Raw genomic sequence first — 16,640 nt, forward strand, 5'->3', positions numbered from 1 at the left:
CAACTCCTGACTCCTGACATTATCACAAATTACTTTCTGTTGGTAGTGTATCATCTAGAGATATCAGTAACTATAGTTCTTGTGTTTGGCTAATTATGAGTCTATTTATGGCTATTTCTCCAGAATTTGTTGCATTTAACTGTCTACGCACTCAGTTTTTAAACCCCGTGTGTATCTATCTGTATTATCCTTTCGAGAGTTCGGTTTCTAATTATCCTTTAAGAGGAGAATTCAATTACTAAATTCCTGTGTGGGAAGTGGGAAGCTTAATGGCCCCGTGCAAAGCATGTATATTCCTAAACACACAAGTGGTAATCATATATGATTTCAGCTTTGCTTCTCTGCCTGTAAAAATCGCCACGTAAAACTGAGTTAGAATGAGTAGTCTGAACTAAAACAGAGCGTATTGCAAGTGACCAGTAGGTGTTTTTACGGCAAAAAACACGCTAAAATTATGCAAATTTAGTGGAAACTTTCGTGTCTTTTGAAAACAGTGAAGTAGTTACCTAGGGTGTGTTTGTTAAATTTTAACTGAAAGGAAAAATAAAATGGTATTGCAATGGAATGAATGGAAATAGAAATAATTTTAAATTATGTGTTTGCAAAACACGGGAAAAAGTAAAAATCAAAAAGAATAATCATGTTTGTTTGCAAAGTTATGAAAATGAATAATCTTTTGTTGGGTCAAACAGTGAAGTAGTAAGTTACCTATTTCCTTTATCGTCTTTTGGGAAAAGGTGGGCCGAGCTTGGTTTTAGAAACATTCTTAAAACACCCCCTTTCCACTCAAAAGTATCCCTATTTTTCGTTTTTGGATTGACATGGAAAACACCCCTACTCAAAAGTATCCCTACTTTTCGTTGAAAATGGATACTTTTATTGTGAAAAGCAACTATTTCAAAATAAAGTTTTGAGAAATTTGCAAGGAGGTCTGGCATGTTAAGAAGATGGCAACTAACCGAAAGAGGAGAAGGAAGAAGGTTAAGAACTCAGATTATGAGAGAGAAGAAGGCAAGATGTTTTCGTTAGGTGCATGCGCTGTTGTAGTGCTTTAGATTTTGGTAACTTTGTAGCAGACTAACACAGTACGATGATTTATAAACTTTGAAGAATCAAAACGTATCTGACGTGAAACAGGTAGTACATTGTTTAAGATTACAATACATCTTCCCATCCCATTTTGGTTTCAGGTTGGTGAACCTCTCCACTGCGCAAGTATACCACGCTTCATAGAGAACCTGAGCTAGCTTGGTAACTAAGCTATCAAAACTTTTGACAGCCAAGGTTGAAGATTTGTCTGATCCCAGTTCACCTCGGCCGCCAAACTAGTTCTAATGATGTGCTTGATATCTCAATAATCATGTTATAAGATTTGCTTACAATTGACACTTTTCACCTTTACCTTTTTTCCCGTCATTACATTAACTTTTTTGTATACGTACCTATTTATGTGTGTGTATATTTGTTTTGAGAGCTGTATATTGTGGGTTAAGGGTTTGGGATAAACCCTGGAATAGGTATATTGAGACAGATGCCAACTGTCCTTAGAAATGCTCCTTGTGAAATTCAAACTTGGTTAAACCCTTTTGATTGAAGTCATGGCAGAGCTTATTTATTTCTTGAGCTAATACAGGCGCACCGCAGTAGAAAACCCCTGTCAAAATAGTCATTAAAAAGTCAGGTTGTCGCCGGAAATGAAAAATGCACACCTGATTTATTGTAATTTGGTGACACCATTCGCAATATCAATAATCTGTAAAGAAAATTCTGAAGCAATGGTAATGCATGTCTCACCAATCTTTGCGTTTGGGTGTTTGGAGCAAGTTCTTGAAAAGACCTTCTTCCAGTTAGGCCTTGCAAAATGTGTTCGTACCTAAATCCAGGGACACACATACTTGAAGTAATCGTTTTCAGAACAAGAACTTAGAATTCTTCCAGATGTCCTGCTGCCACTTAGGGTCCATAGGATTCTAGGAATACATGAATTTACAAGCAAAAGAGACATGAAATCTTACTCTAGTTCCAGAAACAATGTCGACACCGTTTTTAGCATGGTTGAGGGCTTGAACCATGGTGATGAGAGCTGAGCGCGCGTCACCTTCTTCGTACACACTTGTCAAATAGTTGTGCATCTCAATCACACCCTAAGAACAAATCAAGTAATTGTTGATAAGGAACTACTCAAACACGTAAGTTAAAGAATATAACGTTCATTAACTATCAACTGTACTTTTCGATCAAGCTCAGCAACTTCATTCATAACCCCTTTGAACCAGTCGAAAGAGCCTTGTTCACGGGTTACCCAGTAGAAATAGGCATTGGTTGTCCTCAAAGGTTTCTTTCTCTTTTGGTGAGACTTTGTTAGGAGAAATGGAATCTATATTTTCCATTCCTTGTCCTGTCCTGCTGATTTCCAGATTCGTTTTCCTGCAAAAGTCGACATATTAAGGTGGATACTACTATACTAGATCTCATTAGGTTGTCCTAACACAAACTGAACATGAAACTTAGAATTGAACATATATTTTTGTTCATCCAAATTCCAACACCATGTCATTATTGTTTGAAATCCTAAATTAAGGCATCGCACAAACTCAAACATACACATACTTCAGAAAAACAAAGCATGCACACAGAGTAAATCGGGGTAAGAACACATGCAATGACAGTTGTTACTGCAAAAGCAACCATGTAACAAAAACAGAATTACAGGATAGATTAGAATTTTCAGAAAGTGAAATGGAGGTCACAACTAGTTCGCAAATGAAAAAAGGTCTTAGCAATTGGAAAATCCATTACACGAATCAGAACAAGAAATTCGTTAGCATGGCCCAAAGAGTGGCATGTACTTACTTTATACTCCTCCATTTTGATGATATTGTTGAGCAAGTCTTTCAGAATACTGATGAATGGCGTTGCTCCAATTCCAAGCCCAACAAGTAGTAAGACGTCATAATTTTGATAGTCTTGTGCAGGAGCTCCATAAGGACCGTCAATCAAAAGTTTAGGCAAACTGTACGACAGAAAAAACTTAATATAAGAAAATTATCGATCACGAAAGAAACTAGATATGGTCAAGCTATATACATTTTCTTTGTCGTTTCATCTGCTCTAAGAAGCCCACTTTTCCCTGCTGATGGAGTCTCACAGGCCTCCGCAAAGACCCTTTTGAGCTCTTGTGTCCAGTCACCCAACTGTCGAACGTGGATACTCAGATAATCGTCACCAGGAGCTGAAGTTATTGAAAATGGATGCCTGGGGTATGTAAATTAATGTCAAATAGCAACAAAATCAATACATGAAAGAAATTCGCTTAAGTAGAAGTAACTAGTTTGGAATAAAAACATGTAGCAGGAGGTAAGTGGGATAGTACTATACCACTCAAATGGTGAAACGGCAGGGCACTGAACAAACATATATTGTCCACTCTTATACTTGAAGTTGGGAGGCTTAGACATTTGCAGAGTAAGAACATTACCTGGATAGATAGCAACCTGAAATTGGAATAAGAAATCCAAACAGGTCAATAAGCAATTTTCTATAATGAGTTTTCACACTTCAGCATTGTCGGTCTCCACATTGATCTTATTGCCCAAGAGATTGGATAGGTGACATTTAACCGATTAAACCTTAAAAATGATTTACTTGTTCGGAAACAAAACTAAGATCATCTATGACGGACATTAATAAGTAAACTAATTGGATTTTATTTTTCAGCAAAAATAATATGAAGGGTATGTAATATGGGTAACAAAACAATTAGATTTATTGCGCTGGCTGTCAACCTGATGCATGTCTTCCTGGACAGTCTCTATTGATAGGGAAGATGTCTGCTATGCGCGTCCACATCGACACAGACTTTCACCATCGAAATGTGGTTATGAATGTGATCAAGAAGATGTTTATAATTACCTTTAAAATCCGAACAGAGTAATACCCAGACCTAAAATATCTCACAATCCTCTCAAATGTATAAAGAATAACAGGGACAGCCAAATACATCCATGTCTGAAGTAATTCACAAAGAATGTACATTAGTATCATTTGAGTAACTTCAATTTGTAAAAAAATCACAACTTAAATAAGAGGGGTTGTTGTAATTAGTAATTACCGTCTTATGGTACCATGTGTGTTCAAGGTAGAGGAAAACTCCGTGAATTACAAGTAAGATGTAGACCAATATGAAGAGGTGGTGAGAGTACCAAAAAACATTGAAACCAGTGAGTCGATCAAAGGGCTTTGGTAACTTAATGAGGCTTCTTCTAAACCATCTCGTTGCAAGTGTAAAGGCTACTATCATGCATAGAACCATAAGAATTCCAGTCACGCCTTCTGGGCCTCGGAGTAAATCCAAATATGAAGGCTTATGTTTGCCAAAATCCTGCCGAAGATGCCTGTACGCATTGTTTGATGAATTTACCAAACGTGGGAAATCACAGATGAGATGGTTGCCTGCATGTAGTATCACACCAAGAACTATGGCTGCTGCAATTGTCTGTCTCAAGGAAAAGAAGCCAACACAGATAATCTCAGTCAATAATTGAGAATAAATTGGCCATGAACATTTTTCAGTCTTTAGTGGACGATGGACCTATGCAGAACTCGTTCATGGTGGGTTATATAAACTTGAATATTTGATCATACATATGGCCTTAGTTTAAATGTCAATTCCGTTCCTTACAAATACTAATGGTAACAATGTCATTCTTAGGAAAACATGAAATGATGCATTACAAAAAAAATTAAGTAAAAGCTGAGTGACTTACACATCATGAAATTAAAGCAAACCTTACAAAAGTTAATTTCCAGAAAGAAGAAAATCTGATGAAAGTTGGTGTTGTCACAGAGGGCACAATACCAGCAGCTTTAGTAGACCAAGCCAAGTTATGGTTACGGTATTTCATACAAACAGGGAAGATAACCAAAGAGCAGCATATAGTATGACGTAAATGGTCCCTTTTAAATTGTGGCACATTAAGAACATTACACGCACTACTTTCGGCTCGGACACAACAAAAAAATTACTTGATGTTCGAAGGCTTAACTTAAGATCATAATACCTACTTCTTGCTGAATTAGAAAAAAGATAAATGATATTCGTAGTTTTCAAGACACATGAATATATGAAATTATATAAAAGCTTGTCACATAATTCAACAGAAAACTAAAAAGTGATAGCATTAGAAGCACATGCACCTTATGGAAGTTTATATTGTCGTCAAAGGGCACAATACGTGCAAGCCTGGTAGACCTGAGCCAAGTGATAGTGTTCCTGCACACAGGGAAAAGAACTAAAGCCATGTTCAACTTTAGTGTCTCAGCTGCACCCTTAGCTGTGAGCAAACAGTATCCCATAACTTCAAATGCATAATACTTGTTCTTGTACTGAAAGAACTTCCAGAGGAAAAGCCCAAGCATTAAGCAAATCCACAAGCACAGGACCCAAAGTCTCTTCCAATTGTCCTCCACATAGTATGCCACTTTCGTGCCCAATTTTCGAATTGAACTTCTCTTTCTGAAACCATGTAGGTTTTGGCTCAATGCTTGGCTTGTGTAACTCAATGCTTGACTGTAGTTTAGGTATGTGTCTTTCTGTAATAGTAGGGTCTCCAATTGCCAGAGCTGCATGCATCATCAAAGAATCATTGAGAGTGTAAGAGATCAATAACAAAAGCTCTGCTTAAACGATGGTAATTGCATTTTCATTTAGTGTCTTGGTTATCATAACTACCGCTACATACTACTACTACTAGTCGAGGTTGTTTAGAGTTACACATTATTTGTGTTGGACACTTACCCTCGACCTGACCTTCTGTATTTGCAAGACAAAAATGATCCTTTAGTGGCGGGGTAGGTATCACGATATCTATTCAACTCTTGAAGCAATTTTTCCTTGGCATTGCATGAAACTCTCTCAAAGCATCTTGCCGTGTATAATTACGAGCTGACTTGACATATCAGTTCAATGAAAGACTTACTTGTGGCGCAAGTCTCAACTTGGATGAAACTTTAATTTGCTTTTACCGCCTACATAACATCACATATTTCAATTTCTAGAATTACATCGTGAAAATATGTACTACGTGCCAATGTAATGGCAGTCTGGGTCAGGGGCATACTTACTATAATGTCAACAACTGCAGGACGCACATACATCTATGTGGGGGACTTGGGATGACTGGATGAGTATGTACTACTTGGAAGCAGCCCTCCCTCAATGAAAAATGTGAGAGCCCCTTCATGTCCTCATCTACTGGACTACTGGTCGATGATGCCTTGAAAATATATGCTTTTGGCATACTAAATTATGACCTTTTTGACTAGGGAGACTTCTTTCAAGGTATTGAACAGATATTGCGAAAGGATTTTAGTTTTGCAATCCTGCAATCTTTGGCCCCATACCTAACTACTGCATAATCAGGAAATCCTAGTGTGATACACCTGATTTCAGCATGCTAAAGGAGTGGGTATCATGCAATCTGAGTGAGTGCGTAGTACGCGCTATGGAAGACTTGTATTATGCATTCACATGGGTTCCAGCTTACATAGTGTCAGCACACTTCGTTGACATGGCAAAGGGATATTGAAGGGAACATAATAATAGTGAAGGTGAAAGAAACACAAGTCACATATATCGTACTAAAGTAACACTATTCATAGTACCAACTGGAGTCACATGGTCCCAAAACCAGAATATTGTGGCCTGGATCTCTAAACAAAGGCAGGCCATCGTGGTCTGAATGCTGAAGCATTGAAATTAAGACTTTAAAAAAAAAAAAAAAAAAAAAAAAAAAACCATTCAAATTAGAAAGTGATTCAGTAGCATAAGTAGCATTCTACTGACTATCTGATTAAATCACTGTGTTTCTCTGTCTCTTCTTATTCTTTTATTTCCACTTTCTTTTTCGTTTAACATTTTAGAACTTTTATTTTTGGGTGAAAAGAAACGAAATCAACTAGGCTGGCTGGAAAAAGATTATCGAAAAAACAAAAAACTAGGCTGGAAAACGATCTCAGACCAATTTGTCAGTAGGTCTAGGAGATCAAAGTCATAACCAAGTAAGGTATGCCGAATAATATGTCACTGGTTTCTCTTAAAAAAAAAGCACATATCTATTTCTTTATTAAATTTTTTTTTCGATAATACTTTATTAATTATTTTCGACATCATAGCAGTGAAGCAATCTTTTCATATCTTGAAAAAAACAAACCCATAGCAGGGATCTTGTCATCTCTCATGACAAACACACACACACCAGCTTCATTGCAGCTTCTTGGACCAAGAAACTATAGATTAAAAAAATGTAATAATACAAAAATCTGGTGTTCTTATTCTCAAAAATAATCATTTGGAGTTTGAGTACAAGTCAAGACTTGATAGTTGTATATTAGCTGTGCATGAATGCAATTAAAAGTGGCAAAAGGATAAGCCATGTTTAACAAATCCCCTGCCATTAAATAATTTATTTATTTATAAATTTGTAATCTCCCTTTCTACTAAATGATATCATATATGATTATATGGCCACATGCGACCAAACTTAATTATGCAGTGGAGGACAGTTAGATCCTTAGCTTCTTTTCAGTAGTGTGATAGTGTCACACGGTCACACCTCATGCCAAGAGGAGAGTTATGTTGTATTAGCAGCTATTTTGGTTATAACTACCCTTCTTGTTAGTGATTAAAGTAAGCTAAACGCAGGCTCGCATTTAGAAATATTTGTATTAGGGCCCTTACGTACCCACCTCAATGTATCCAAGCCGTTCAGGGTCCAATTCTTCCATGATCAGATCGGCATATTCCTCTGCTTGTTCTTTAAGTCTTGATAACTTATTTGCTGATGCACTCAACATAATAATCTGCAAAATTTCTCAAACGGAATTCTAAAATTAATCCCATTTTTTATGATAGTAATGAAAATTACTCTTAACCTACTCCCACCATGAGAATGAATGAGACTGTTGTTATTGAAAATTATTGATTCATACAAATTTCAACTAGACTTGCCATCTACAACTTTAGGGTCTGTTACGGAAAAATGACAATATTAGCCCCAACTACTCCGTATCTTGAAAAGAAAATTGCACATATTGTAGAAAATAATTATATCAGTATTTCAATGATAGAACCCTAACCGAACCTTTTATCATGAAATGAAAACCTCCATTTAATTTTCCCAAAAAATGACAAATAAAAAAAAAAAATAAAAAATGCAACAAGTTGACTATTACTCCCATTTTATGGGTAAACAGTATTGTCATGTACTTGACGGAAATGACAGTATCACCTAATTCTAATTTCTATCATGACTCATGAATTTGAAGTGATTAATGAATAATAATAGAAATGCCTAATAGAAATTGTTCAAAATTCAGTGGGTTGCCAGGTGTCGGTCACTCATGTTTATGGAGGACAAATTATGCTTTGCTAAAGAATTTTAAGTCTAGCAGGTAGATTGGAGTTGTTGATTTTGGTTTATTTGAATCATGCTATCTTCACCAAATCCCTATCTTGTTTCAGATTTATGTTTCACCAAATTACCGCCAACCAATGCTTATGTAATTTGTTTCTAGAATGCCTGACTAAATAGATCATTGAATTGGCACGAGTGGTGGAGGGTTTTATATATGTTAGTTGTATAATATCATATTAGCATTCTTCAAATTATTTACATGAAGTAATATGTTTGTTTGTTTGTTTATTTAATTTTTAGTTTTATTTAGACTTGCAAACAGTGAAAGAGCAACAGAAATACTTTTCTTGCTATCGACGTAAGTACATAACTGAAAAATGAAAGGTTGACCTCCAAGTAAAGAACTAAATATATTATCTATGAAGAATGTACGTATTCCACGAGCCATGGATACTTAATCATGCCGAATTTGTAAAAATTTAGATGGCCTTTTTTCAGAACACATACTATATCAACCAAAATGTTGACATGGTTTACGTTCTACAGAATGGGACATTTTACAAATCTGTATGCTTGAATAAGTCCTTATTAACAAAAAGCAGCTAACTAGCTCAAGACAGTAGATTAGCATTTAAATTTTTTTTCCACCTATCAATTTCACAAGCAATATATAGGATTGTTTCTTGACTGTTGTATCACTTGTATATTGATTGTAATAAACTATTCGTTACTCAGAAATGGCAACTCATTAATATGAACAATGTGTAGTCTAAGAAAGGCAGAAAAGGAACCTCTTTAACTTCTTCTGCAGTAATTCGGCCATCTTCATTCTTGTCTACCCTGCCAATACCGAACAAATCAATTTGACTCAATGAGCATCATCTGTGTGTGGCTGTGCGTTAGCTAGAAAAAAAAAAAAGAACCGAACCAAAGTTCAATGGATTTGTAGCTGTAATTTTTGGTTCTTATTAAAATTTTAACTTATCTATTTTAATTATTGTTTTATAGTTATATTAATGGGCCCAAATATTTGCATGCAATCAAACTGATACTTGCTTAGTCACTAGTCACTTAGCATTCTCATAAACAAAAAATTTCCCAAAAGAACTACATCATAGTTTCTTTTAAAATTTCCGTGTGTTTTTTATTTTATTATAATTAACTCCAACAAAACAAAAATATTGAGTTGACCTCTTTAGAATTTTTTTGAGTTGACTCACCTAAAAATATATATATATATATATATATATATTTCAATAATAAAAACAAACATACATGTCGAAAAATATTTGAAGACGCGAATCGAAACTCTGATCAGCAATTTGAGACCAAAACTCATATAGTTCATCTTTACTGATTTTTTCCACCTTCATTCGCCTCCTCCGGCCTAGCGCATCGAATAGTTCCAATGCAAATTCTTTCGAATCTCTCATTCCTTCAAACACAAAAAAAAAAATGTCAACAAATAAACATACAAATAAGTTAACTATTTAAATTTAACGGAAAAATATATATATTTTTTAAGAAAAATTAACGAAAAATTAAAACCAACCTATGCACTGAGCGAAATTGGATCGGTATAGAAACTCATCTTTCGAAAGCTTATCAAAATTATTCTCAACATCATTCCAACCATTAGCACCATTACTTGAACTTGCATTACTACTAATAAATCTCAACCCCTTAAGTGCTTTCTGAGCACCTGATCGAGTCCTGTTAAACTCAGCTCGTTGTCGTCTCAAAGCTCTAGCAGCTAAAGCCGAGTCAAAACGGTGATCACCATTTTGGTTATGATTTAAAGAAGAAGAAGATCTCGAAAGTGCTTTCGACGCAGTACTATGATTCCTTGAAAACTTCCTTTGAAATTCAGCTTTAAGTTCTTGCGAAAACTGCTTAGCTTTCGTGATAGCTTCTGCTTTGAGTTCTTGCGAAAAGTGTAGAAGTTTGCTTGATGAAGTTCTCTTCATTGTTGATGGCTTTGACGACATGGGTGTATCTGTGCCATTACCATCATGGTTGGTGGAAGTTGCTGGTTCAACGCTTCGAAGAAGTACAGTGTCGTCATCTTGTACGTTGAGTGTTATTTCTACGAACTCAACAGAAAGTGAATTCGAGTATGACCCATTGCCATAAACTGTATCAGATGTCCAACGAAGCTCGTGTGTGGTTAAATTCTTCATTGATGATGTAACTGAATGAAGTGACATGTGTGAAGTCTTTGGTGATAGATGAACGACTAGTATTACTGTATTAGTAGTACTCTAGTAGAGTGAGTTTTGAAGAAGAGTTGATGAAAGTCATGAAACGCGTATGGAATATACTGGAAATAAATGACATTTTTACGCGGTGAATGAAGCAAAAGCAGAGGAAGCTGTGTTAAAGGGAGAGAAAAACAAAAGGTGGAAAGAGACAAGTATAGATTATAGAACAGAGAGCTAATGCAACGTAGCAAAGAGTTTGTAGGGGAATGGATTTTTAGTTAAGAAAGAGATTGGACCTCAATTCCTCATAAATACATGTGTACAGTATGGCAATTAGCAGCTGTTGGCTTTTGATCTGGGAATTTTGGTCAAATGACTTTACCGTATGTATCTGGGCCTGTTTACATTTCTTTTTGACACAATTAAGTGGGTCCTGAGATAGGAAAATTTGTTTCTAAAGAATGTTCTTGATGTCAATATATATATAGAAATAAAAAATGCAACAAGTTCATGACTTGAAATTTCGTATCTTATGAACTGAACACAAAGATTTGTCTCCTACATACTCATTTTCAGATTTACATGCAAATATGCAATGAACTATATTTTCCATGTGTCAATACATGTGTTCCTTGTATGCATTGATTATACACTTGGATAAAAAATATTCTGGTTGAATTTTTTTGACGATCGAGTTCAAAATTTATGAGCTGAACTAGAAGTCTTACTGTAAAATAGTAAAAACAACATTTAGCTTGCCACTAGTAAATTCGAAATTGTATCTTGGAACACTATTTTGTTGAAACTTCAAATTATTGACATTTGACTCGGAAAGTTGCATAGGGAGATTGTCTTTTATATCTTAACTCTGATAATCTGATAATGTAACATCGATCTAGTTGTTTAGGTTGCAAGTAACAACTCTATGTACAACGATTGTTTCTTAACAACACAAACTGTCGATTTGGCAGCAATAACACGCAGCAAAGCCTCAGTATTCAGCTTCACTACTCAGGGGAGGTAGTTCGTTGTTGGAACTCCAGAAAACTTGGTTGTAGTCAAATTATTGTATCTCTAAGTTGTTGAATTGCCGACTGTTTGAACCTTGATTTTCTTGTTTCGTAGAATATGGAATTGGGTTAAATGATTCGGCATTGTGAATGGGCCTAAAAGCGAAAGGATTATATTCTTTTTGACATTACAAAAGCCACAAAGTGGGTCCTGAGATGAAAAACTTTGTTTCTCAAAAGGCATATTATTCGTCATGCCAAATAGTCAAATACTAATTTCATCCAAGTCGATCAAGTTCCTGAAGACCGACCTATCATTTCATATCTTTTAAGTCTTTTAATGCTTAAGGAATTATTGGAGTTGTTAGCAAGTTTTAGTAACACTGAAATGACCCAAGTCTTTTTAACTCCTTTCATAGTACAACTAACCACTACTATGATTGCCTGTTTGGGACACCTTATTACAGTGTTGTAGATAGATGTTAGGAAGTTCGAAAATAAGTAGAAATTGTTTGAAACACAATTTAAAATTTTAAACCATGATGCATCAAATTTGTAAGATCAATAAATGTAAAATTTAACTTACTAAAAAAAACACGTGATTGAGAGAATGTGAAACCTTGTTTGTGCCTCTTCATTGAAACTTATGCTGTGTTTGATTGGAGCTGTTGCAAATGCAAATCATGGCAAATGCAAATAAATGGCACTATTTACTTATTTGCCACTGTTTGTTTGTTTTTTGAGTCGTGGCAAATACAAATTGGATTTGCAACAAGTTGTCATTTGCCATGATTTTGGTGGCAAAATTTACTCTGGGGAGAGGTGAGTAAATTTTGCAACGAGATTTTGTATACAAATTTGTAACCAAAATAAGTGGATTTGCCACCAAAAAAAAAAAAAAGCCCGACAAAAAAATAAAAATAAAAAACACTCTCAATCAGGAGCGCTCAACCAGGTTGGTATTCTTCCCATTTTCTCTCAATCCCTCCTTAAACGACCGGGTAGGTCGTTAGATTGCATTACACCAAACGGTGCAGTGCACCGCTCGATGCGGGTCCCAAACGATGTGGCCGTATGGATTTTGGGATTTGACTTAAAAAAAACTTACCGATATGGTCACACGTTTTGGACTAAGTCGCGAACGATTATTCACACCGCCGGGACTTAGTCCAACGGTGTGTGCCGTAGCCAATACACACCGTCAAGAGGGCCAAAAATAGAACTTTATATTTTTTTCAGTTAAAATCCCAAACGACGGGCTTACACCGTTTGGACCGAGTCCCAAACGGTGCGATTAGTCGTTAAGGACTTCATTCAAACGGTGTGATTACACCGGTAAGTTTTTTTTTAAGTCCAAATCCCAAACGATATGGCCACATCGTTTTGGACTCAGTCCAAACAGTGTGACCAGACCGTTTGGTGTGTAATAAGAACGACCTGGCCAGGTAGTTTAAGCCTCGAATATATCACTGTACACATGAATAATTACTACATGCATAATTACATTTATTTTAGATTTACCTTATTCTTATTAAATGCATCATCATCCATTCTTCTATTTTCTTCACTTTGAATTTATTTTACATTTTCTTCTTGAATGGGGTCACTTTGAACTTGTTCTACATTTACAAATATGAGTAGCTATAATTTTTAAATCTTAAATATTTTAAAAGCACAAAAAATGAAAAAATGAAATATTTGCCGCGGCAAATTTGGACAATCAAATAGCAGCAAATAGTTACAAATCAGGGCACATGATATTTACCACAGTATCATCAAACATTGGCAAATTTAATTTGCCACAAGTTATTTGCAATTGTCACATAGCAAATTTGCCAGTAGCAAATGGTGACAAAATTTGCATTTGCCACAGCTCCAATCAAACACAGCCTTATACATGATTATTTAAGATATCAAATATGTAACTTAACACATGATCTATGCAAAAGGCGCGGGTGCACACATAAGGCACGTGTTTTTTGTTGAAGCACAAGGTGTGAGCCTTATCATTATTTGCAGTTGTTTTTTTTTTTAACACTTTTGGTTATATGTGACACATCCATATTCAATCCAATAGTTGTATAGTAGTATAGTACAAAAAATCATACAATTTTTATAAATTTTATATTATTGTACACTATAAACTTGTATTTTTACAAATTTTTATTCAGATGAATGGATTAAAAGAGAGACACAAAGATGAATTAAATGAAGTTTTATGAGTTTTCAAATTTTGAATTATATGTTCTATTTTGTGAAGTCTATTTGACTCAGCTCAATTTGTTTGCTCATTTAGTTTATTGAAATTGAACTAGATTATATTGTTTTGAGATATACAATTTTTATTTTGTTTTTTAATTGTTGCTTACGTTTTTTTTCCTTTTAAGTGATCGATTACTACCTAAACAATTCATGATTTTTACGAGTGTTGTTCAATAGTTGACAAGTTTACAATCCTATAAAATTGATTTTATTGTTTAGCCATACAAATCAATGATAATTCATGTCATATTTTATTTTATTTATTTCTTTTTTTATTTTTTTAATTACTACGCACCTCACTTCAATAAGAAATGCGCATTGCGCCTGAGGCACAAAGAGAGTGGTGCGCATTAATGCCTTGACTACACTAGTTTTAACAAAGAATAGGCACGGAACGATAACGTTCCTTAGCTCAAAAGCAAGTAGACTTAACTCAAACATGAGAATTGCCAGCGCCCTGCCCCTTAAATTATTTTCTCTATTAACCTTTTAAACAAGTTTCTATTTACACTAACCTAAAGGACAATAAATCAATGGGTTGGCTCACCATCATAAAAAAAATATCAATGGGTTGACTCAGTTATCTCCTCTGATCCAAATAAGATTTAGCCACCATTGTTCCAGCTTCTAACTTCCGAACTTCACCAACGACTCTTTACTATCGGAAATTTGATAGATTTGATCGCCGCGGAGAAGTTTTAATTTCAAAGGCGCCATCCATTACGCGATAACTCCATCGATTCTCGGATCTAGTCATGGGTTGCACACAGTTTTCTAAATTCTATTTATTTCAAAAATAGAAACATGGCTGAGGGTGGAGAATATATAATTATCGAACCCAATCTTAGCTTACTTTTCTATTTTTCTTTCTCTGCAAAAAAAATAAAATTATACAAAAGTTGCTAAATTTATAAAAAAAAAAAGATTATTCAATTTTAACGCATTGATAGTTTGATACAAAAGTGCCTAAATTTTTACATGAAAGAGCGTTTTTTCCTCACTTTAGAGCATTCCAAATGCAAGCAACTTTTTTTCACCTCCATGTAGGACTATTTCTCTTTTTTGATATATTTCTGGTGAAAAACAAGAAAATGTTGCCCAATGCAGAGGTGACTTTAAATCTCAGACGGAATGTTTGATTTCGTTTAAATGTAAAAATCGAAAAAATGTGCCAGACGGAATGAAATATCCTGTTTGAAGGTAAAAAAAAAAAAAACTGAAAAAAAAAAGTCGAAAAAACACGTGGTTCTGTCCGAAAAAAAAAATCAAAAAAATTAAAAAAAAAAAAAAAAAAACATGAGACGGAATAAAACATTTCGTCCGAAGCTCACAACTCAGTGAAAATCTCAGTAGCAAGTGCTTTCCTCGTTGTGACTTAGTTACAAGTCACCAATTTTGTCACCTTTGCATTGGGCAAGAATTTTTTGGTATTCAAAGGTGAAAACTCTCAATTTCTCTTCATAGTGATTTGTATTGGGAATGCTCTTAAAGGGCCTATAGGAGAATTGCTAAGGTCTTGCCCCTCTATGGGGTTAGGACCATTCTAACCCGCATGAATACAAGAAAAAGGACGGGACCACTTAATCAACCAATTTCTCTTTAATTGAGAAAAAACTTTTCTAAGTTTCAAGCCATACACCCAGGGGCGGACCCAGGACTTCAACTCTCTCCGGGCTAAAAGCCTAAAAGATAATAAATGCCATTGTGTAATTCTTCAAGCCCAAGTTAAGAAAGCGTCTCAGGTGGTGGTAGTTGCCTCTGAAAATTTGACAAAACTTTTCCAAAATCCGACCAATTTTAGGTGGCCGCAAATTTCACCCCTTATTGTTATCTTGTCGTCGCGACACTCCCAATGTCGTTCTAAATTGAAAAAGTAAAAAAAAAAAGCCCACGTGACATTCCCAATCGCGATTGTCGTGCTAAATTGAAAAAGTAAAAAAACCCACGCGACATTTGGAATGGTGCGTTAGGACATTACCATTGTAACCCGCATCCACATCCGAAATCGAAAATTTGCATCCAAGGATGCGGCTAAACAGTGATACTACCATTTGCTTCCACCTAGAGTTGGTTTTTTCGCTTTCCGGAGTTTTGGAAGCAAATTTAAAGTGATACTACCACCTAGAGATGCTCTAAGTATGTGGGCACTTTTTGCCTTGGGCAGTTGGGCTTTAGGTAGTTTAGGTAGTATAGTATTTTTTGTTTTGTAGCAAAAGGACCGGGGCACCGGTCCAAAATCTCCTAGGTCATACACCACTGACCACTTCATTTCCAGTCCACCGCTAAATTGCAAACCACTACAACCACCGGCGACCACACCAAATTTAAGATTATTTATCTAAATCTTTTTTCTTGGTTTTGACCAATAATTAACGATGATAATTTAGACCCAAAGAAATTTTATTTCAAAACCATATAGAGTCCAACCGACTAAACAATTGTGAAATTAGTTATTTATGTTTTTTAGTAGGTTAGGATGGTCCTACCGCGGTAGAGGGGCTCGACGCTAGCAATTCTCCTAAAGTTCATCCATGGTATCATTGGTATGTCTACTTAGAATTGTTGGAAGTGTTGTTGGGCCGCAAATTGAGTGGGCTGGATTGTTGATTCTTATCAACCTGGAGAAAGCTGAAAGTGCATCAAAACTTGATTTCACTATTTCAGTCAAGCTGTCAAGCATTCAAGATGCCATATGAAAAGATAAAAAAAATTAAGTCCAAGCCCAAAGAGGGGTTAAGCCAGGCATCCCCAGC

General features: G+C 35.4%; 1 protein-coding gene across 1 annotated transcript; it reads right to left on the reverse strand.

Moving 5' to 3' along the window:
* Positions 1-1,091: 1,091 nt before the first annotated feature.
* LOC147495086 (respiratory burst oxidase homolog protein A-like) lies at positions 1,092-10,762 on the reverse strand. Its single transcript, XM_086569581.1, is given in 15 exon segments — positions 1,092-1,654; positions 1,795-1,873; positions 2,016-2,144; positions 2,231-2,347; positions 2,349-2,427; positions 2,861-3,013; positions 3,088-3,255; positions 3,379-3,494; positions 3,913-4,008; positions 4,112-4,495; positions 5,197-5,622; positions 7,747-7,860; positions 9,206-9,254; positions 9,690-9,849; positions 9,967-10,762. Coding segments are annotated over 15 exon segments (2,835 nt in total). The 5' UTR covers positions 10,622-10,762; the 3' UTR covers positions 1,092-1,544.
* Between the last annotated feature and the right edge of the window lie 5,878 nt (positions 10,763-16,640).

Source organism: Coptis chinensis, chromosome 6 (genome assembly GCF_015680905.1).
Source record: "Coptis chinensis isolate HL-2020 chromosome 6, ASM1568090v1, whole genome shotgun sequence".
In the NCBI taxonomy this organism is placed as follows: Eukaryota; Viridiplantae; Streptophyta; class Magnoliopsida; order Ranunculales; family Ranunculaceae; genus Coptis; species Coptis chinensis.